This window comes from Hyperoodon ampullatus (assembly GCF_949752795.1).
Source record: "Hyperoodon ampullatus genome assembly, chromosome: 12".
Taxonomy (NCBI): Eukaryota; Metazoa; Chordata; class Mammalia; order Artiodactyla; family Ziphiidae; genus Hyperoodon; species Hyperoodon ampullatus.
In genome coordinates this window covers 71523046-71546844 of record NC_136925.1, presented here as the reverse complement: position 1 = coordinate 71546844, position 23799 = coordinate 71523046, and the positions used below count along the sequence as shown (strand labels likewise).

The following is a 23799-nucleotide window of genomic DNA, read 5'->3' as shown; positions in this document are numbered from 1 at the left end:
TTTGAAATTGCTACTATTGGCACTTGGTAGTGCCACGTCACACCCTGATAGGTCAAAGATAGGTCTACATTTCTGTTCATCCATTTCTTTTGTCAGATGACAGAAAAGACCTTCACCTTTCAGCCAGTATTTCTAATTTCTAAGTAAGTCTAAGAAATTACTAATTTCTAAGTAAGTCTAAGAAATTACTAATTTCTAAGTATGTCTAAGAAATTACTAATTTCTAAGTAATTCTAATCTTTCCAGTTAAAATTCTTTCTGGCACCAATTTGCATATTCTGTATTCCCACCTTATATAAATGGAGTAAAATTTCTCTTATCTGACCAGATCAGGATTAACTAAGTTAATTAAAAATGTAAGCTACTGGGCTTCCCTGGTGGCGCAGTGGTTGAGAGTCCGCCTGCCGATGCAGGGGACACGGGTTCGTGCCCCGGTCCGGGAGTATCCCACATGCCGCAGAGCGGCTGGGCCCGTGAGCCATGGCCGCTGAGCCTGCGCATCCGGAGCCTGTGCTCTGCAACGGGAGAGGCCACAACAGTGAGAGGCCCGCATACCGCAAAAAAAAAAAAAAAAAAGTTGCAATCTTCCTATCTTAGATACCTTTAGTCTCAATTTTTCTACTGCTCACCTATCAAGAGCTTTGATGTCTACCTAATCCTACCAGTCATCTTTGTTTCTGGAGTAAACAAGTAATTTATCTGACCCATGACACAGGCCAGATACTTCCTGCACAGCTACACTCATGGTTTTTGTCCAGATAAGCACCATTAGAACTCCTGAAGAGGAGCTGCAGAAGGCAAGGCTGTTTGGTTGGGAGCAGAGTCATTGAATACAGACATGATCTTTGAGTTCAGACATGATCCTCAGGGTGAGCAGACATTCAGTCCTGTCTAAAACAACCATAAGACATTTGGTCCACACCAAAAGGTTCTTGATATTGGGTCCTGTCCAAAACCATTTTGCATAGACCAAATATGCTCATGGACATTTTGGATAGGACTAAATTTAAAGAAACTTTTGGCATGGACCAAATGTCTTATGAGTGTTTTAGACAGGACCAAATGTTCTGAATTTTTAAATAAAACTGTTAATACTTACTAATGCCAAGCAATAGGGGAAAAGAAATATTTAAGGAAAAAAATAACATAATAAACCTTCCAGTTAATGAAGAATAATCAGGAAGACATATGTAATGACAGATAAGCAGAAACAAAGACTAGATCCAGTAAAATCTTTTATTTTATACTACTGTACCACAAATTAAAAATCAAAATAAGCATTCATCCAGTTGTCTAAATGGTTATTATATATACATATATATTTGGTTGGAAAGAGAGAGAAAAGAGGAATTTGGAGGCTTTTAAGTACATCATCATCATCGTAGTAGTTAAGACTTGTTGAACACTTAATGTGTCAAGCACTATGCATGTATTACCTCACAAGGATTACCCTCTATTATAAGCTCTGTTTTGACAAATTAGGAAACTATGTACACAACAAAGTTAAATAAAGTAGTCAAAGCCATACAGCTAGTTAGTAAGGATGCTGGGGTTTGAACCCAAATAGTCTAACACCAGAACATACACAGATAGGCAGACACACACACAAATCAAACCTCACTGCCCAAAGAGCCAATTTTCACATGTAAATGTCACTTCCTGACTTATTTTAAGTCATTTTAAAACTGGAGAATTAACAATGAGGAAATACTTAAAATCAATATCACTAAAGTCATACTTGTCTAAAACAATAAAACTAGACCAAATGTAACTTTTAGTAGAAAGTAAACACCATAAAACCAATTAGGCATAAACAATAAACCAATCAAAAACTTTTTTCTAGGTTCACTTTTCATGTTTGTTCATGGTAATGAACACCTATTTTAATAATGAAGCACTATGGACAAGCAGAATAAGCAAAAAGCTGGAGTTTTTTTTTTTCTCAAAATCTGGAGTTCTGTATCTCAAAATTTCAACTAGAATTAGAATAGTCTCCTTACAGATATCATCATGTGTAAAATGATGAGCCAACAAACATTTTAGAGACTATAGCCATGTGAGAGGAACAGTTCTTAGTAAAGTTTAAAAGATACTAAAATGAGTAAACAACCTTGGCTTCAAAAAACAGAATCAAAACACTGTATTAGTAGAATAAAGGAAGAAAACCACATGATCATCCCAACAGAAAAAGCCTTTGACAAAATCCAATGCCTTTTCATGATAAAGCACTCAAGGAGAAAGGAACTTCCTCAACTTGACAAAGGCCATATATGAAAAACCCACAGTTAACATTATTATACTAGTGCTGAAAGACTGGATGCTTTTGTGCTAAGCTCAGGAAAAAGGATGTCCACTTCTACCATTTCTACTTAACATTATTATACAGGACGTTCTAGCCAGGGAAAACAGGCAAGAAAAAGAAATACAAAGTGTCCATGTTTCAAAGGAAGAAATAAAGTAAAACTATCACTACACGATCTTGTAGATGGAAAATTCAAAATCTTAAAATTTACAATAAACTAAAAAATAAAAAACTATTAGAATGAATAAATGAGGTCAGCAAGGTTACAGAACATAATATCAATATACAAAAATCAAATGTACTTCTACACACTGGCAATAAACAATCTGAAGTGGAATTAAGAAAATAATTCCATTTATAAGAATGCCACAAAGAATAAAATACTTAGGAATAAATTTATCCAAAGAAGTGCAAGACTTGTGCACTGAAAACTACAAAACATTGTTGAAACAAGATCTAAGTAAATGGAAAGACATCCTATACTCATGAAACAGAAGACATAATAATTGTGAAGATGGCAATATTCAAACTGACCTACAAAATTAACACAATATCAGAATCCCAGCTGTTTGCAGAAACTGACAAGCTGATCCTAAAATTCACATGGAAATGCAAGGAACCCAGAACAGCAAAATAATCTTGACAAAGAAAAAAGTTGGAAGACTCACAATTCCCCAATTTCAAAGCTTACTACAATGTTATAGTAATCAAGACAGTGTGGTATTAGCATAAGGGTAGATATATAGATCAATGGAATAATCTAAGAGTCCAGAAACAAATATTTATGATCAATTGACTCTGACAAGGATGTCAAGACACTTTAATGGAGAAAGAATAGTCTTTTCAACAAATGGTACTGGGACAAATGGATATCCACATGAAAAAGAATGAATTTGGATCCCTATCTCACACTATATACAAATGCTAGCTCAAAATGGAAGAGATCTAAATGTAAGAGCTAAAACTATAAGACTCTTAGAGGAAAACATACGAGTTAATCATTGTGACCTCAGATAAAGTCATGGTTTCTTAGATATAAGACCAAAAGCACAAGCCACAAAGAAAAAAAAAGATAAATCGGACTTCATCAAAATTAAAAGCATTTGTGCCTCAAAGGACACCATCAAGAAAGTGAAAAGACAATCCACGGAATGGGAGAAAACATTTGTGAATCATATCTTATAAGGATTTAATATCCAGAATATATAAAGAGCTGTAACAACTCAACAAAAAGACCACCTAATTTAAAAATGGGGCAAGAAAAATGAATAGACATTTCTCCAAAGATATGCAAATGGCCAAAATATATATGAAAAGATGCTCAACATCATTAGGGAAATGCAAATCAAAACCATAATGAAATATCACTTCACATCCTCTTGTATGGCTGTAATAAGACAACAACAAGGTTTGGTGAGGATGTGGAGAAATTAGAACCCTCAATTATTGCTGGGAGGAATGTAAAATGGTGCAGCCACTTTGGAAAATAGAGTGGTAATTCCTCTATTATATACACAGAGTTAACATATGACTCAGCAATTCCACTGCTATGGATAAAAATAAGAGAAATGAAAACATACATACACAAAACTTCTACACAAATGTTCACAGCAGCATTATTCATAATAGCCAAAAAAGAGGAAAATCCAAATGTCCATCAACTGATCATTGGATAAATAATATGTAGTAGATTTATACAATGGAATATTCAGCCATAAAAAGAAATAGTACACACTACAATATGGATAAACCTTGAAAATATCATGCTAAGTAAAAGAAGCCAATCATAAAAGACTACACATTATATGACTGCATTTATATGAAATGTCCTAAATAAAATCTATAGAAAAAGAAAGTAGATATGTGGTTGTGAAGGATTGGGTAGAGAGGGTGATGGGGACAGACTGCTAATAGGTATAAGGTTTCTTACTGTGGTAATGAAAACGTTCTGAAATTAAAAAGTGCTGATGATTGCATAACTCTGAATATAATGAAAAGCACTGAACTGTACACTTTAAAAGGGTGAATTTTATGGTATATTCATATATTTCAATAAAATGTATCTTAAAAAATAATTAGTTTGAATGGATGAAAACAAATAGCCAAAAATAAAAGACTGAATTTAAAGCAAAAATGATTGTAGCTACTAATGAAACAAGTTAAAACATTATATTCTTAAATATAATTTAAAAATCCCTTTTATCTGAGATTTAAAAATATCTTTTATAAGCAACAAATGAATATAACTATTTAGCAATCTAAATGAAATGCAGCATAGTAAGAGGGCAAAATAAGACTAGACTTAAACATTTTTGCAATTAAGCTTTTTTTCTTTCTGTCCTGCACCCAATTTTTAAACATTTTAATTTCATTCAAGATTTGAACACAGGAAGTATTCAACAGATAAGAAACAACGAAAATGCAGTGTTCTCTTAAATAAATGAAAACTTCAATCATATAAAGAAACAGTATGGTTTTAGAAACACATAAGTAAAATCCCACGAAAAATATGTCTTTTCCTTTATAAATCATGATCATTTATGTTCCATCTAATAGTGTAAAATACACATTAATACTTAAAATATACAGATAAAAAATTCCAATTAAAATTCCAATATAAAAAACAATGTATTAAAAAGTAGGGAAAAGATGCTTTGGTTCAAGATAGTAAGCTGAACATATATGTCTGCTATAATTTGTTTTAAGAACATGCTAAAAAAAAAAGTACAGCCAAAAGATTAAAAAAACTTGGAAAATATAAGAAAAAAATGCACTATAAAAGACTTTTAGGAAAGGTAACATCGAATAAGAGAAAAAAAATGTTATCAAAGAAGTAACAGGACAAAAATGTATTTTACTTAGCTTCTAAAAAAAAAAATGTGTCTTCAGATGGAAGTACCCAGAATGATAAATGAAATAAGACCCATACCTAAATATACCACTGTAAAATCTTATCGCACAAACACTTAAGACCCTATAGCCTATCAGGAAAAAAATTACCATTTGGATGGCAATAATAACGCAAATAAAAGAAGAAACAAAGCAGAGCTTCTTATACTAAAGACTCTACTTTGTCTCCACATTTCCCATCTTGTAGCGCTTAAAAGGTAAAGAGAGCAAGCAACAGAATATTCCTTAACCATGTCTGCTTAACCCACTCATTTCTCTTAATTGAGAACTTTAATATGCATTGGGGATATAAATCATAGTCCCTATCCTCAAAAGCCTTAAACTCTAGTAATAGAAATATAAAAGCAAGAGAGCAGATAGGTGCACAGATACTCCCAAATGGTGTTCATTTTGTAGACAAGAATTTAGCTTGAAAAGAAAAATCACTTCCCAAGTACTTTCACGATCGTCAGTTCATTTGGGCTTTAGCATGTCTTATAGTATTCTATGTCCATGCTGTTCTTTTGTTTTCCTCTTTCTTTTTTATATAATCATATTGAATTCTGTTGGTACTTCCTTGTTGCCTTCAACAGGCATCACCTGTGACTAGTAGAATAAAAAATAGTAAAAGAAGCAGGCAATGGGACCCCAGCCAATGATAAGTTCTGAAAGTACAACTCCTAGGCAAGTTTCACTGTTGCCACTACCACTGATTATACACATATTTGACAACCTCTATTTTTATGAAGAAGGCGGTAATATCAAGAGTGGTATATACTTAGGAAACTGTTAAGATTTTTAAGATTATGAACCTTCTCAGAGAATCTGTTCATTAATTCCTGTCACCAAGAAAAAAGGCGAAGAAAGTACTGGCATTATTCCAACAACTACAGAAGTGACATCTTCAATTTTCCAACCTAGAAAGAGAAGATTCGAGTACCTATAAAATGGAAAAGAACTGGAGAACTTTGATATCCTGTGCAGTGTCTGAAGATACACTTACATCCTGCAAAGTTTAAAAATAAGAATACGGAAAGCTGTATTTTTCATGAACTCATAAGTGAGTTCATGATAATAAATTATCCCATGTTTAATTATGTAATATTCTGTGAAATAACTTTCTTTGAGCAGATATTCTGCTAACAAACCAAGAAAAACTTTTAAGGGTAAATTGTTCCTTCCTGCCACAGTAAAAATACTAAACCCAAGAGCATAATTTTAATCCATCAGAAACCCTGAAGGTTTCCACTAACTTCTGTTACCACTTCTTTTAGTACATTCTTAGACTTTTAGCAAACAGGGTGATTCATAACTCTTTAAGTATTCTAGTAAGCCTTCAAGGTGTCTACTCTGAATTGGCTTACTTTTCTGTGAATAAAAGGTCAGTGGATGATTTTTATTTTTAATGGCCCAAGTCTTGAACCATAATGTCATTATTTTTCAATAACGAAGTTAAAATCTAAATACCACCATAGTGTGGTCGAAGAATATTGATGAAAGCATCCTTAAAACGAAAAGAGGGTGAACTTTAGCATCAGACCAACTCTACCATTTACCCTGAACGTAAACAACAAATCAATTAGCACGTGAAAGCTTTCATTTCTTTGTTATTCTATACTGTTATGAGGAATAAATGGGGGCCAATAAATAAAAGAGGCAGTATATCATACATTTATGCTGGTCAAGATAATACAACCTATTCAAAAAAATAAAATTTCTAAAAGTAGCAGATAACCAGAGAAAAAATGGAAATACAGATACTGATCTGTGATAACTAAGGCAACCTATGTGTGCTGCAGAGTTCTCTTCTGTGAACTGCTTCACCTGCCTCCTTCGTCTCATCAGTGTGAGGATCACCTGCAAGTTTGAGACTAGACTTTTCAACCTCATAATTAGACTCCATGGTCTTTTTTTTTTATTGCTGGTTCTCATAACCAGTGACACACTGCTAGGAAGAGGAATAATTCAAACCTGGAATTCCAGTTCCTTTCCATCTTCATAAATATTTTGTACAGCTTCACAGCCTTGTCTCCAAAGGCAATGATAGAGCAGTGTCAGCTTATTTCCTTATGGTTGGTTATACCACAAATCTCAAGATGCTATGATTGTTTTAAAATGACATCCTTTCTACACACACTGTACTGAACATGATTCTTATCTACCATTTGCCTCACTAAGAATACTACCACCCTGTCTACCAAACATTTAACCAGTACTTCTCAATTCTGGCTCTACATTATAAGCATCCGTGGACATTTAAGATAAAAAAAAAATTACAGATGTCAAACCCCATGCCAGACTCACTGAATCAGAATATCTAGAGAAGAAATCCAAACACATGTTTGGGCATTGTTTTGGTTTTTTTTTTCAGCTCCACAAATCATTCTAACGTATATAGCCATGGTTCAGAACAATTGCAAAACTTTGTGGGCAAAAGTATAACTAAGCATTATCTTCCACAAAATTGATATATTGATATACATACACACATATTGTATATATATACATATGAATAATTAAATTATTCTGTTTGAAGAAAGAAAGTCTGAAAAATTATCATGAATCCCCTTAATATCACAGGTCTTACTTTCCAAACTTCTAAAAATTTGCTACTTCCATCTGAACTAGTTCTAATCAACTTGATAGGAATATGCTCAAAACAAGAACTTAAGTCTTTACCAAAGTTTAAGATAGTGAAGAACATCTCATTTTGTATTTTATGACCTATGAATGTATTTGCAATACAAAGCCTTTGTCAAATAGCAATTATTTTCACTTTCATAGTACAGTACCCCTAACTCTATAGTTTCATCTGCTTGACAAACATCAATTTAAAAACCACTTTTGGAAGATCATGTGTTCTTCACCTATAAAAATGAATACAGACTTCCTATTTGTCGTCCAGCACATAAGAAATTTGGAAGTTGTCATTCTGTCCTGACAATAAATAAAAAGCTGTTCAAACTAAAAATCAACAACTCTTCTTAGATTCATAAGACAAGTGAGGTCACAGGGCAAATGGCTGCCCCTAAACTTGCAGACACAGATAGGCCAATACAGAAAATCACAACTTACTGAAACCAACCAACCAGCAGACACCTCTGCAGGAATCAGTGCTGGGGCAGGAAAACCTAAATTGTACTTGATGAACTGCCGGAGGCCTAAAGTAGACAAGTGTGTTAGAAACTCCAGGAGGACCCAGTCATGGGAGGGATCCCCATACGTTAGTGAGTTTTACCTCCATGGACTCTACCAGGTTCTCACAGTGACTATCTGAGAAAAATCCCCTCCCACTTCCAGGAGGGGGAAAGGGAAAAGCAACCATTTTTAAATACACTGGAGCGTTCTGTTCATAACAAGGTCTGCCCTCTGGAGAAACTAATGAGAGCCTAAACTGCTGGGGGCTTATCAGAGCCTAACTGACCTGAAGGAAGGGAAATATCCAACTTCAACCCACTCTAGCCATCCTAACTCCTCTGAGGAAAGTGGGAGGAGAGGGGAATTGAGGAGCGCCCGTGTAGTTCACAGTCCAGAAGCACAGGCTCACAAAAAGACTACGACCTAAGAAAGCTTCCCCTCCCCGTACCACCAAAAATGAATCTAGACACAGACCTTACATCCTTCACAAAAATTAACTCAAAATGGATGGTAGACCTAAATGTAAAACTCCAAACTATAAAATTCCTATAACATAGGAGAAAACCTAGATGACCTTGTGTATGGCAATGACGTTTTAGATACAACACCAAAGGCCCCATCCATGAAAGAAAAAAATGGTAAACTGGACTTGATCAAAATCTTCTGCTTTGTGAAATGCAGTATCAAGAGAATGACAAGATAAACCACAGACCTGAAGAAAATATTTGCAAAAGACACATCTGATAAACTACCATTATCCAAAATACCCAGAGAACTCTTAAAATTCAACAATAAGAAAACAAACAACCCAATTAAACATGAGCCAAAGACCTTAACAGACACCTCACCAAAGAAGATATACAGATGGCAAATAAGCATATGAAAAGATGCCCCACATATGTCATTGGGGAAATGCATAGTAGAATAAGGAGATACCACTACAAATCTATTAGAAGAGCCAAAATCCAGAACTGACGACACCAAATGATGATGATGACGTGGAGCAAAAGAGCTCTTGTTCATTGTTGGTGGGAATACAGAATGGTACAGCTATCTTTGGAAGACAGTTTGGCAGTTTCTTACAAAACTAAACATACTCATACAATCTAATAGTCACACTCCTTGGTATTTACCCAAAGGAAATGAAAATTTATATCCACACATAAACCTGTGCATGGATATGTAGAGCCACTTTTTCAAAATTGCCCAAACTTGGAAGCTACTAAAGATGTCTTTCAGTAGGTGAATGGATAAACAAACTGTGGTTTATCAGACAATGGAATATTATATAGCACTAAGAAGAAATGAGCTATCAACTATGAAAAAACACAGGAAACTTAAATGCATGTTACTAAGTGGAAGACAATCTGAAAAGGCTACTTACTGTATGATTCCAAATATGTAACATTCTGAAAAAGGCAAAATTATGGAGACAGTAAAAGGATCACTGGTTACCAAGAGGTAGGGGAAAGGGAGGGATGAAAAGGTAGAGCACAGAAAGTTTTTAGGGCAGTGAAACTGTTCTATATGATAATATAATGGTGGATACAGGTCATTATGCATTTGTCAAAACCCACAGTATGTACAACACCAAGAATGAACCCTAACATAAACTATGGAATTTGGGTGATGATGTGTTAATGTAGGTTCATCAACTGTAACAAATGTACCACTCTAGTGGGGGATGCTAATAATGGGGGAGTCTGTGCCGAGTGGGAACAGGGGTATATGGGAAATCTCTGTACTTACTGCTTAATTTTGCTGTGAGGCCAAAACTGCTCTAAAAAGTAAAGTCTGCTAAAAAATTAATGTTATGAAATGAAGCTGGCCACATTCTCATGATTTTAAGGGTGGACATAATTTTTACTGCTCACTCACAATTCTAACATCCTGCTAGTCTGCTATTTAAGCAAAACTATAACGTGCACTATTTCTACAGTAAAAATTTAACGAAATGCTAAAATTAACCATGAAAGATGCATAGGTCAACATTTAAAACTTCCTTAATCCAACACGATTGTAATATTTTACAGTAAATGTCAAATGGTATTTGAAAAATTGTCAGTCAACTGCTTTCTTTTCATGTGAGTGAAACATCAAAACAAAGTAATTGCAGCATCTAGACTAAAATATAATTATAGCATTAACTGGGTTGAAATAGGCCTCTAGTTACATCTTCCACCATTATTTTGAATAAGAATTTTTTATTATTTTTGAATAGAGTGGTTCAAAAATATTCATCCTTATTATTTACTGCTTTGGAGTTAGGACCGTCTCTAAAGGGGTCAAAATGAATTATATTTATTATCACAGGCAATTCTTTAGAATGGCTTTTGATACATAAATATACTTTCAAATGAACCATTTGCTCAGTCGTCTATGAAATATAGTCATAAATAACCATGGCCTGGGTTAAAGAAACAAAAAGGAACATACATTCTCACATATCATATAACAATCTTTTATCCCAGCATCCATTCTCAGATGCTTAATGGCTAAGTTCTTAAGTATGGCCAAGTGAATTTTAAAAGAAAAATAAAACACATTATGAAAAATATAGTACAAAGACTGCATAGATGGAAAATCTGTTTCAATACTTTTCCTCCCTTTCAAAAGACAAAAAGGAAAAAATACACAAAAGGAAAGCAATTTGGCAGACAGTACTGCAATAGTTGATGCCACTAGATTTATTGTCACTTTTGGCAGAGTACTGCTGTGAAAAAGCAGAGGTGCTGCTATTACAAGAAAAGATTATGTACTTTCAAGAAAGGGTAGGATTAATCACTCTTCAACAGACAACCTCACCAGGAAAAGCTTCAGAAGTTCCAGAGAGCCCTTATTGAAAGGGAAACACAACCAAAAACTATAAAACAAAACATTATTTAACAATAATTACCATATAATTTCTAAGTCTATATTATTTTGCAATTAACATCATGTGTTTAGCAAACCCTAATTTCCAAACGAAGACTGTACTAAAACCAAAAGTATTAGCTATTATTTTTAGTTAAAAACCTTTGTATTCACTCCCAGTTTAAGGGAATGTTACTCTAGATCAACGCTCATTTTTAAATCATAGCACCAGTAAATATAAAGAAATATGCTCAGCATGTCATCATTTCATTTGTCTTATATAACAACTTCCAAAAGGATTAACACCAGTTGGAGAAATGAAACTAAGTAGAAATCAGCCTTATTTACTGAATAAAATTTATATTTACTGCTAATGAAAAACGATGTAAACAGTGAGCAACTATAAAAATTTTTCATGGCGGATATAATGTTTTCAATTTGTCACATGTATGTTCATTCCAAGAAGGGACATGCAACATATCTGACTCTTAAAGAAGGTAACCATGCACCTAAATTTGTTTCTAAGAGCTTTATGAGTTTTTTTTGTTATTGTTGTTAATACATTTTTTCAGGTTATTTTCTCCCTCAGTGTAAATGATTTATTTTCAATCAAAATTTGCAGATATACAAGAAATCACAATATTTTAATAAAATATTTACATTCACTTTTATTTTTAAAAGTATCTAAATGTTTCTACATAGCTCTATATAATATTAATGAAAATATTAGGAAAAAGCTACAAATGCCAATATATTTTAAATTAAAATTAGGAAGTAAAGGGCTCAAAGAAGCTGAATACTTCAATAATAGAACTGATCACTGAACTGTCCCCAAACAATGCCTGATAAGTCATCTTATCATACAAATTATAATTCACCAGAAAAATAATGCATCTTTCATAGGATCAAAAAATACTTATGAAAATTATTTAACTTGGTATATAGCAGTACCATATATCATTCTTTAAAATAGTTTTCTATTTATGACTAAAGATTAAACTGATATGCAAGTGTAATTTATGAAACTTAACTATAAAAATGTCAGTAGTAATTCCTTCCTGAGTATTCCTCTCCAATTTAAAAGCAAGGAAGCCTGATAAACTAAAGCAGGGATGGCAAACTTCAGCTTGTGGGCTGAATCTAGTCCACTGCCTGATTTTATAAATAAAGTTATATCGAAATATCTACACTCCTTCCTTCACATATTGTCTATGGCTGCTTTTGCGCTACATTGGCAATGTTGAGTAGCTGGGTCAGAGACAATAAAGCCAAAATATTTACTATCTAGTACGTTACAGAAAAAGTTTGCAGACTCCTGAATTATAGATTTAGACCTTCATTACTTCATTTGTATGCACACACACACTCATCTTCTATATGATCTTTAGTAGAGAAGATATTAAGCTAATCATTTAAGAATCTGTATGTTCTTTCTGTTTTGATTTTATAATTGTATATTGACCACTGTCCAATTTCTGGCCTCTTTATAAGGCAGAGGATACTGCTTGATTCTGATTTGCACTGCTTTGAACTCTACTGCATCTTCTCATATGCTGTAACATTTCTGACAGATATTTTAAAATAAAAATACCTCAATATTATAGCTATAATTTCCAAAAGGACTAGTTTGAGCCATTTAATGACTATGTGATATTACGTATAAAGGATGGTAATGTAGAAATTTAGATTTTAACCGTGAATTAAGAAAAAGATTGCTACGTGGGTGGAAAAAGGGATGGAATTAAACCCAAAAGTACATCACAAAGAGAAAGGCACTGGGCTTTAAAGGATTACTTTAACAGGGAAAAATGTATTCTAGACCAAGGGGTCCCCAACACGTTAGGGTTCCTGTTAGGAACCAGGCCGCATGGCAGGAGGTGAGCGGCAGGCGAGCCAACAAAGCTTCGCCTGCCGCTCCCCACTGCTCCCCATCGCTCGCATTACCACCTGAACCATCACCCCTCCCCCATCCGTGGAAAAACTGTCTTCCATGAAACCGGTCCCTGGTGCTAAAAAGGTTGGGGAACGCTGTTCTAGACTTAAGGAATCACTAAACACATGGCCCATCGTGGGACACTGAGTAGTAAGGAATAAACTGTCAATGATCCTTTCCCCTTCCCCTCCTTCCACCCAAGTCCAAAAATAAAAACAAAAGTTACACATAAAACAGAGCCAGTATCCACAATTTCTTTAAAATGAAATACAAAAGAATGAGAGATTAAAGCAATTGGGACTGCTAAATCTGCAAGTAGATGACTGTTCCTTAAATTTTTCAAAAATGTTAAAAATTGTAATAATATATGGAAGACAACTAACTTGTCTTTCTTCTTTGGTGTTGCAAATAAATATTAGAAATAGGTTTAAACTAAAGTACAAGACCTATTATATAGAAGCCTGAATATCTTCACAGGAAGAAGTTTGAGTAATTAAATCCAAAGGTACTATTGATATTTTCTCCTTAGTATGATTTACATCACATGTGACTAAGGGAAGGGAGATGTATCAAATACCTTTTGGTAGGCTTTTATGATTATAGTTTATGAACTCTTAGTTTATTTTACAAAAATCAAGTCAACAGTCACTTTGTTTTGCTTCCTAGGAAGTTTTATAGTACTGTATTATGTTTAGTAAAAGGCATTCAAATATAAAAGGTAGTATATAGTAAAACATCCTTTTCTCTTTGTCATTCTGCTATATTCTTAAACAGACATCTGTTTAGTTCAAACCAAAGACATTTCATTAATCTGCAATCCCAAGATACTGAATAATATACCTTCCGATGATGATAATGCACCAAATCAGGACAGGATATTCTCATTTAAGCATTATCAGTCATAATGCTGACACACTGATTATTAATTTCCTTCTGGTAAATAAGGTGTCACTTCCAATGCCTGAAGTTAAAGTCAAAAAGTGACACCCGAAGCTTATCTTTTATTTAGTGATAATCACCCCTACAGTCCACTTATTTACATGTACGTTGCTAGTTATTACTTTTCCAACTTACTATACAATTACTCAAATTACATGCTACCAAGTCAATGAAATTAGTCTCTATTAAATTTCTTACATAAAAATTAATAAAATCAGGCTTCCCTGGTGGTGCAGTGGTTGAGAGTCCGCCTGCTGATACAGGGGACACGGGTTCGTGCCCCGGTCCGGGAAGATCCCACATGCCGCGGAGCGGCTGGGCCCGTGAGCCATGACCCTGAGCCTGCGCATCCAGAGCCTGGGCTCCGCAACGGGAGAGGCCACAACAGTGAGAGGCCCGCGTACCGCAAAAAAAAAAAAAAAAAAAAAAATTAATAAAATCATATGATTAGGAACCCAGTATTATTTTTAAGCAATCTCATTTTAATTTATATCCTGACCATTAACACTCAATAAAGGAAAGTAAACTTTGTTAATAATTAAAAATGGCCCAAGTTTCCTATGTTATTAATGAGGCCCTACTGATTAAACAAAGGAAAAGCAACCCACCATCCTAGTATTCAATGTGAGCTGCTGTTTCATCAACGAAAAAAGTGTATCTCACATGCTTTTTCCTGCTCCCTTTTGTAAATAAAAGTTTACAACTGTGCATCTGCTGACTTATTATGAATGCAGGCAACGGGTACAAAGTAAAGGGGCCCACAATGGGATTGAGTCCAACACTTCACCCTCTTTAACAGATACTCAGAACAACCAATCAGAAGACAACTCTAGACAGAGATGGTCCAGAGCATTCCCAAATCCTCCACAGAAAAAAATTCAAGATCCTAGAGCCGGAAGGACTCTTAGAAATCACAGATCCCAATTTCCTCATTTTACAGAAAAGGAAACTAAAGCCTAGAGATTTTAGTTGGCTTCTCCAAAATTAGTCTGAAGAGTAGAACACAAGCTTTTAATAAGGGAATTCTTCCAACATTCCTTTACCTTTTTCTGTCAGGGTGGCAAAGTCAAGTTATATTTTTAAAAGCAAATTATACTAAAAAACAAATGGAAAACAAAGAGAATACCCAGCAGAAATAAAAACCCATCTTACTTAAAGTAAAAAGGCTTACCAACCACAGACTTGATTCCCCAGTAATTAACATATCCCTTTTCAATCCCATTCAGATTCTATCATACCTTGTTTCCCTCCACAGGAAATTCATTGCAAAATAACTGTTTCCAGGCAGACACCTTTTCTGGTAGTCTCTAAAGTAAATGTGCCTATTCTCCTTGCTGCAGTATTCCACGCTGAGAATCACAACCTATAGCTGACACAGTACTCATTCTTCCTTTTATACAAAGTCCTCTTCAGTGAGGAGCTAAGAGTTGAGAAGTAAAAGTATTTTGAAGTCCTTGTTTCTCCTCTACGGCTAGAACTTCAAGTGACTAGAATTCTTCTATGAACAAAAAGGATGGCGGGGTAGAAGAGTAACAAAAATTTGGCTAAATTCTAGCTGAACTGTTTCACTTTTAACTACTTTGAACAAAAATCTATTTCCAGGGCTTCCCTGGTGGTGCAGTGGTTGAGAGTCCGCCTGCCGATGCAGAGGACACTGGTTCGTGCCCCAGTCCGGGAAGATCGCACATGCCGCGGAGCGGCTAGGCCCGTGAGCCATGGCCGCTGAGCCTGCACGTCCGGAGCCTGTTCTCCGCAACGGGAGAGGCCACGACAATGAGAGGCCCACGTAACAAAAAAAAAAAAAAAAAAAAAAAATCTATTTCCAAATCTTTTTTCCAGTTTTGTTAATTACAATAAAATAAAATTAATAAGCAGCAAGTCAAACATTGCAATGCTAGCTATCAAAGTACAAAGCCATTAAAAAATCATTTATCACCTACTATGTGAAACAAACTTTCACGTATTATCTTATCACATCTAAATAGCAATCCTGGAAACTTGTGGTTGAAAAGAACACAACCATTTTAAAGAAGACAAAAACAGTACTTTAAGACCTTTTCCTTCGAAGACTGACTACGTCAGCTACAAAAATAATGAAATTAAGGCCTTCCTACACAGAGCCTGGCAGCTAGTTGCTTCTCAGCAAGTATTTGCTGAAATAAATGAGTGAAAGAACTGAGCATTAAAACCACAGAAAAACTCTCATATTTATAATAATATCATATTGAATTGTCACCAAAACAGTCCTTGCATGGTCCTAAAAACATACACATTATTGCATTTAATCCTGACGCTCACTTCACGAGCTAGTTGGGTTATTATTCCTACTTAACTGGTGAAGAATTAGGACAAAGTGTAGTTGTTCTCAACCAGGAGCCCCTGGAAGTGTGTGAGGGCATGTGGGTTACCACACTAACAGCAGAGGTAACCCTGGCGTTTAGTAAGTCGGAGCCAGGGATATTAAATAGCCTGCAACGTGCTGGGCAAACCCACAGAATTATCCAGCCCCAAATACTAGCACTACTGAGAGACACTGACCAAGGATAAATGGACAAAGCCAAACAGCTAACAGTGACTTTAAATTATTTCGATTCAATAACAAAATCCAGGAAATCACCGAGGACCAACCCAAAGGAAACCAAATGTAAAAGCGTATCAAATGCTCAAGCTAGAATCAGTCTAGGCTACCTTCTCGAAATGGCAATAGGATAAAAGTAAAAGATTACATAATTCCAAACTCCACATTACTCTGTCACCCTCTTTACCAAGTTTTCCATTTCTGTCTTGTAATTGCCTCAGTGCTGTATTTGAAAACTTTATCATCACCTTTAGTTGCTCCCTCTAAGATTTGATACAAAGAAGTCATCAAGTCCTTCTCTAGTTCCCATTCTACTACCCCTGCTTTGGATCCACTTTACTACCCATATGGATTTAGTTACATATTAAGGTTCCCTTGGTTCTATTCTTTTCATCCATGACACCACTGCATTATTAATCATCCTAAAAATCACAAGGTCTTCCTGAGAGCATATCTCCTTATATAGCTACAATGATTCCTTACTGAATAACACCCAGATAACTCAGGCTAACACTCAAGGTTTTCCACCTACTGGTTCCTTATTTCTCCCTCCAACTCAATTAGGATCACAATTCCAAGCAGTCTCTAGTATTCCTCTAAACTACCATGATCCGTTTTCTCTACTTTTGCCCACAGTGTTAGCCTAGAATAATTTTCCGACTCCTCCTTCCCTGCCATTCTCAAGCCTCATCTACTAATGTGCAGAAGTGTCATTAAACGCAATAAACTTCCCTGTAATTTGACTTTGTGTTATGTCAGTAGACCCTAAATAACTCTTATTTCAATTATGTTTATCTAGCTCTAGTCCTTGAACATAAGAATCATATTTTCATTTCTTTTGCATACTCACCTAGAACAATATATAGCTACTTAGAATCACAAAGTTGTTTCTCGAAGAAATCATCTAATACAGCACCTTCATTTTAAAAGTAAGAAAAAACTAACTCAAGGACACACAATTCTTTAGTGGCAAGACACAAACAGGAAATAAGGCCACAATTCATAATCGAACGTTAACACTTAACAAGTGCTTGTTAAATGAACTCCAATGTACAGAAATCATTTTGTAAGCCTGCATTCAGCAAAATTACACTGCAATTTAAAAGACAAGCCCATGCCTTATCAAAGCAGAGACTGCCTACTATATTTTCCACAAGTCAGGAAGACAATAAATGAGATCCTTTGATAATTTTGATACTTAAAAACTCTATTTTTTACAAAGATTAAGTAAATTTGAAAGCCCATTTTTTGGCATAGTCCTTGAACTACTCATACATAAAACAACCTTGTTGTGTTTAGACAAAAATACCTTAAAAATAAGATCAGGGTAGCCCATAGTTACAACAGACTATGAAGCAATTCGAAATTATACTAGTAAACCAGGAGTCCAGATAAGGACAACAGCAGAATTACTAGAAATGCCTTCATTCTTCAGTTAGAACCTTTTTTCTCCCCTTTACTTATTCCATATGGGGATAGATGATTACTTTATCTCAATAGTTTTGATGCTTAGATTACTCAGAAGAACCAAACTGTACCTATTTCTACATGGCAAAAGGAGAATTAAGATAATTAAATCACTACTGTACAATTTGGCATATAAAATTATGCTTTCCTGCTTCCTATCAGTAAGTTCATTCCAACCTCAGAAGCCAAAAAAGTTGAACATAAAGCATGTTTATAATGACATCAGCCATTTGCTATATGTTAATGCAGCAAATACATTAAATTTATCTTGCTTCATCTTTTGTTAGATATTGTTTAAGGATTCAGATTTTCACAACTCTTGTCTACAAACATTAGATATCAGATGTAAATTCTTCATCATCTTTTTTCTAACCTCGAAACAGATAACTTAGTATAGTCCTCCAACATTTAGGAAGACACTCTATTAGTTAAATTAGACATGCAATTCAAATTCTAATAACCCAGTCCCACTTTTGAAAACCTCCTACTCTGCTCCACAGTTAGATGAAAGAAGACTTTATTTACAAGTGTATTTCTGCTATGAAGACATCTTTTAGAACAAATGTATTACGGACTACAATAGTCTAATATGAGAAGAAAATAAAGAGAAGGACTATAAGAAGCCAAATGCAACAGTGAAAAATATAAAAGAACCAGGGCAAGAGAAGAGACTTATTATTAAGTCTGCACATTAAAGCAATATGGAACTTTGAAAGAAACTATAGTTCTCTAGCTTTCAAAACCAAGAACAGAGAAATTAACAAATTTTAAGCCACGTATGTGGAAATTATATAAAAATAAAAAGATCTTAGTCTTTTTATTTTAGATAAATAAAAAGATTTTTATTTTACTTTAAAATAAAAAAAGATTTCTATTTTACTTTAGATTTTCTACAAATCAAAGCCATAATAAAGCTCATAAGCTTATCTCCTACTTAAACCTAACAGAAGGAATGACTAGTGGTATTACTGTTAGGCAAACCAATTTATCACTCTGGAATGTTCATATAAATCTCGTGAAAAGGTAAAGTAAAAATATATTTGGTAAACTGCTTTCCTAACTTCACTGTAAATACAGTTAAGAGAGGTTCTAAAAAAAATTCGAGTGTAACTGTAAATTACAGATTCACTTTTTATACAGTATTTAACTATAAAAAATGTATAAAAGCAAAAGACATATAAGTGATGATTTTGTCCACTTGATCCTTGCTTTCATTTGACAGTCAGCATTAGGCCTAACATTTTAATTTTAACTTCTCCCTTTGTGTAATTTGCTAATTCCTCAAATGCAGTAGGGGTAAAAAGTCTTGTCTAAGAAAAATATTTGATTTTATAAAATCAGACTTGCTTGTGGTACTCACGATTATATTAAATTATAAAAGGAGCAGACTGGCTGTTAAAAGAAAAAAGTTATGTACGGTAAGAAAATTGAGACCACACTGGGTCTCAACTGGGAAAACAGTAAAACTTGAACCCACTTAAAAGAAAACCAAAATAATTTAAATACAACTGATTTAATTCAACTTTTTTTTTCCCCTTTTAGTCCAGAGGTGATACTCTTTTGCTGTTAACAAAAAAAAATTTGCTTTTCATTCTAAACAGTCCATCTGGATCCAATACCACACTACTTTGTCACTACACGGGGTTTTGCTGAATACTTAGTACCCACACTACCAAAATTAATTTTATTCCCATCTTCACAAGACTAAAATAGGAGCCCTAAACTAGAAGGTATGGATCACTGGATACCAGAATAAAAATATCTATACAATTGAAGTAAAAAATATTTTAATGTCAACTATCTAGATATTTGGGTAAGAACTATTTAGATATACTGCCTTAGAAATTCACAGATTCAGATGTAGCCTGGTCAGATTTTACCATTTTTACAGGTATGACTGCACTACTGGTATTTACTATGAATGATAAGACTTCACTTAGTAACACAATTCAGTGAAAACTTTTATAAGCATTTTGAACACAGCACACTAATCACAAATAAAATATCCTGATACCACATATAGCACTAGTTTGAAATGAAGATTTTAAAAGATTATAAAAAAAGGTAAGACACATGTTTAACTCAAATGCAGGTTCCCCTCCTCCTTCTCAGGAGCCAGATAAATCTAACACGTGGGGAGTAAAGTTTCCTGCTCTTCCGTGTTTCTTATCATCTAGTGTTTTCTTCTATTTATTACCAACATGTTACTTCAATAATATGTAGGAAGCAGATATCCTACTGATGGATGAACAAAGCATTTTCTTTTTAAAATCTTATGTTTAAGTGTAAAATTAAGGGCATTTAGGTTAATATGAGTAAATATCATAGTAAAAGTAAACACAATTTTATTTCAAGTTAAATAGTTTGAGAGGAATTGTGAAGTATTCTCCATTGTTCAGACTGAAAAAATTATCTTGAAGAATGAGTAGGTATTTGGGAAAAAATGCTATGACAGAACAATCATAGTTCATGCATAACCAAGAAAAATAATTCTCTATACTAATATTTAAGAGTACAGCTAACCTAAGAGTGTTTACATATACATAACAAATGTAGACCATGAAAGGGAAAACATATCAAGACAGTACACTTCTCCATTTGCATTATACTAAGAAAATGCTCTAAAACTTTTAGAAATAGCAATACTTCATAACTATTTATATAAAACTTATGTTTGTTTTCTAATGATTTTTCTAGATGGACAAGTCAGAAAGAAATTCAAATTCAACCTCTAATTCATTAGAATAAATAGTCATAATTTCAACATCTACCATGCACAATATTTTTAAAAAAGCAAATAAAGTGTGCCTTGTGCTATTGTCTTTAAACCTCATCCTCAACATAGTCCGTTCAATAGACCACTAGTATAAGCAGATATATTTCCCCTTAGAAACTTCTACTTCCTTGCAAAGACAGTAATTATTATAGCAAAACTTTAGAACTCTATGTGGATACATGTTTAGCTACTATAAATTGAGCTGAGAAACATCACAGCAACATACAACCTGCATGCATGCAAGTATAATCATGGGGAAAGATACAACCACATGATTTCACATAGTAGCTGATCATACCATTTCTTTGGCATTAAACAGGAAAAGCAACTAATCAGCAATACAGAAGGACTGGGGAGAATACAGTAAAAGTTAAAAAATTAAATGAAATGAAATTAAAGGATACAGCCTCAAAGCACCAGTCTGAGTTCCCACTGCCAGGATCTTCTGTACAGGATCAAAGGCCAGGGCTGAGGGTTGATAGGGAAATCCATGGCGAACAGTCTAGGGATGGGCAAGTGACATCACAGCAACCAAGGCAGAAAGCAAAGTTTTAAAACAGAAAAGTCAATAGAGGCATTAGAACCTAGAAGCAATTATAATTGATGCAAAACACATATACATATACTGCTATAAAAAACAACAACAACTATGAAGTCTACATCAAACAAAAACCTATGCACATAGAATCTGAAACCAAAACAAACAAACAAACAAACAAGAAAACTATCCCAGTGTTACATCTTAATTTCTGCTTTTCCATCACAGTGGTAGGCTTTAGAAGAAAATCTAATATTCTATACTATTATGTCTGAGAACAAATTACTGAAGTTTTCAGTGGTCAAAAATTCTGTATATTCATTTAAAAATGCAACTCATGCTTTTTTTCAAGTGTGATAACTTCATCATTACTTTATTTGGATGCTAAATACAAGTACTTCTAAGGAAATGCTGTCATAATTACTTTAATTAAAGATTCAGTAAAGCAATTAGCAAACATCTATCTCATCATTTTGCAACTGTAACAGAATGAAAATAAACACAGCATATATTTTTGCATTTTGCTATTAAATCCTTAATTTTAGGACACTGGGGCAAAAAAGTACGTACGCACTTTTAAGAAACTCTGACTTATGAATGCCTGGTATTAATACCAACACAAGTTGGTATTTCTCATTGAGCAGCTGGTGAATTAATTCGCTGCATCATTCTTTCTGAATTACAGACCGCTATGGCAACTGTCGTGCCATTAATAGGCAAAAATCACAGCTCTAACTTTTTCACCAAACACAATGATAGAAAGACCCTATGATTTCATATTTTAAGCCTCCTACCACATTTTAAGGGAAAAGTGATTAGCAAATATCTAGTTGAACACGTTTGGCTTTTTGATAAACAACATTCATGAGACACTGTTCCCAAAGGAAACTTGGAAGTCAGTAAATTATGTATTAAAATGCTTGAATATAAAAGCCATAAGATTAAGAATACGAATTAAAGGTCAGTATAATATGTTAGAAGCAACCTTGTAATGACTGCCGCACGTGAAAATCAACGAAAAGGAGTAAGATGATGTCAATCTCCAAAATAGCCCACCAAGCAAAGTGTGCTAGAGGAGCGAGACCTTTATTCGAGGTATGATTATTATTGGCGCTCTATCCCTCGACTCGTGTGTAAAGCCTGAGTTGCCCCTAAAACGACCCCGATTTTCGCGGGGCTGAGAGCTCCGTTCACCTTGCACAGCTGAAAGTGCTCTGACTGGAGCGTTTCCTGGATCTCGGGCTCCCGGTTCCCAGGCGGATGCTGCTGCTGCAGCTGCTGCTGCTGCGAGGCCGAAGACGAGCCGGCGGTCAGGCCGTCCAGCACCTTCCTGATGTTGAATTTCCTCATGGTCTCGGCGGGGTCCCCCGCAGCCCGGGAGCGGAGGTAAGGGGCGTCCCCAGGCGGGGGGAAACCAGCCCGGGCCGAGGGCAGCTTCGACCGAGGACGCGGAGGAGTGGGACAGAGTGTCAGTGTGAGGGGAAGGAGGCAGCTGGGGAGAAGCAAAAGATAATCCGAGCAGGATATACTGCGACGGGAGAGCCGCGGCCGCCAGAACCCCTGGCGCCGACCTCTCTTCCTCCGAGGCCGCCGCTGCTCGCCGCGGCTGCTGCGGCGCCGCTTAAGCCGCCGCCGCCGCCGCCGCCTCGCTCCGCGGCCCAGCGGCACAGCAGTGGCGGCGGCGCCCCGAGCCTGCTCCGCCTAGCCTCACCTGGCGGCGGGCTGACTCTGCGCCGCGCCGCCGCCCCGGCTCGCCCCCGCCGCCGCCGAGTCCATGGCCCGCGGCCCCGCTGCCCACCCGGGCCCCGCAGTCCCTCGGCGCGTCCTCCCGCTCCTGCTTCTCCTCCTCCCGGGGGTTGCCGGCTCTCCGTCCGCCGCCGCCGCCGCTCGGCTTCCCGGCCGTTCAGCGCCACTGCCCGCCGGCCATCGCACGCAGGGCGCCCGGGGTGGGTCCCCGCGCTCTCCGCCTCGCTCCTCCGAGGCTGGCTCAGCCCGCCCTCGCTCCTTCAGAGCCCCGGCTGCCCTCCTCAGGCTCCGCCGCCGCCCGCGCTCCCACCCGGCCTCTCCCTCTCCCCTGACAGGGCGCCTCGGCACACGGCACCAACGCCCGCTCAGAGAAGCAGCGGCAGCCGCGGTTACAGCACCGGCCGCGGTGGTGGCGGCAGCTGGGCCTCAGCGGAGCCGGGCTGCTGAGCATGCGCACCGCTCGTACCCACCCCCTCCTCCGCCACCGGAGTGGAGCTGGGGCTTGAATTATCCTCTGCGAAAATCCCAGACCGTGGCTAAATTTCTCCCATCTCAATCGCCTTGCCAGAGGATGCAGCTGCTTTTCCTGCAGCTGGGAGAGTAAAAATGTTGATGACTAACAAGCAGCAGGAATCCTTTA

General features: G+C 36.2%; 1 protein-coding gene across 5 annotated transcripts in view; it reads right to left on the bottom strand.

Moving 5' to 3' along the window:
- Positions 1-22763, bottom strand: part of STXBP5 (syntaxin binding protein 5) — a gene marked incomplete at its 5' end in the record, with an annotated part of 160535 nt that extends 137772 nt beyond the window's left edge. For all 5 annotated transcript variants that reach the window (XM_079716847.1, XM_079716848.1, XM_079716849.1 and 2 more), the window contains 2 exons: positions 21280-21377; positions 22608-22763. In XM_079716847.1, coding sequence (XP_079572973.1) covers positions 21280-21377; positions 22608-22763 — 254 coding nt within the window. The remainder of the gene's footprint in view (positions 1-21279; positions 21378-22607) is intronic.
- Between the last annotated feature and the right edge of the window lie 1036 nt (positions 22764-23799).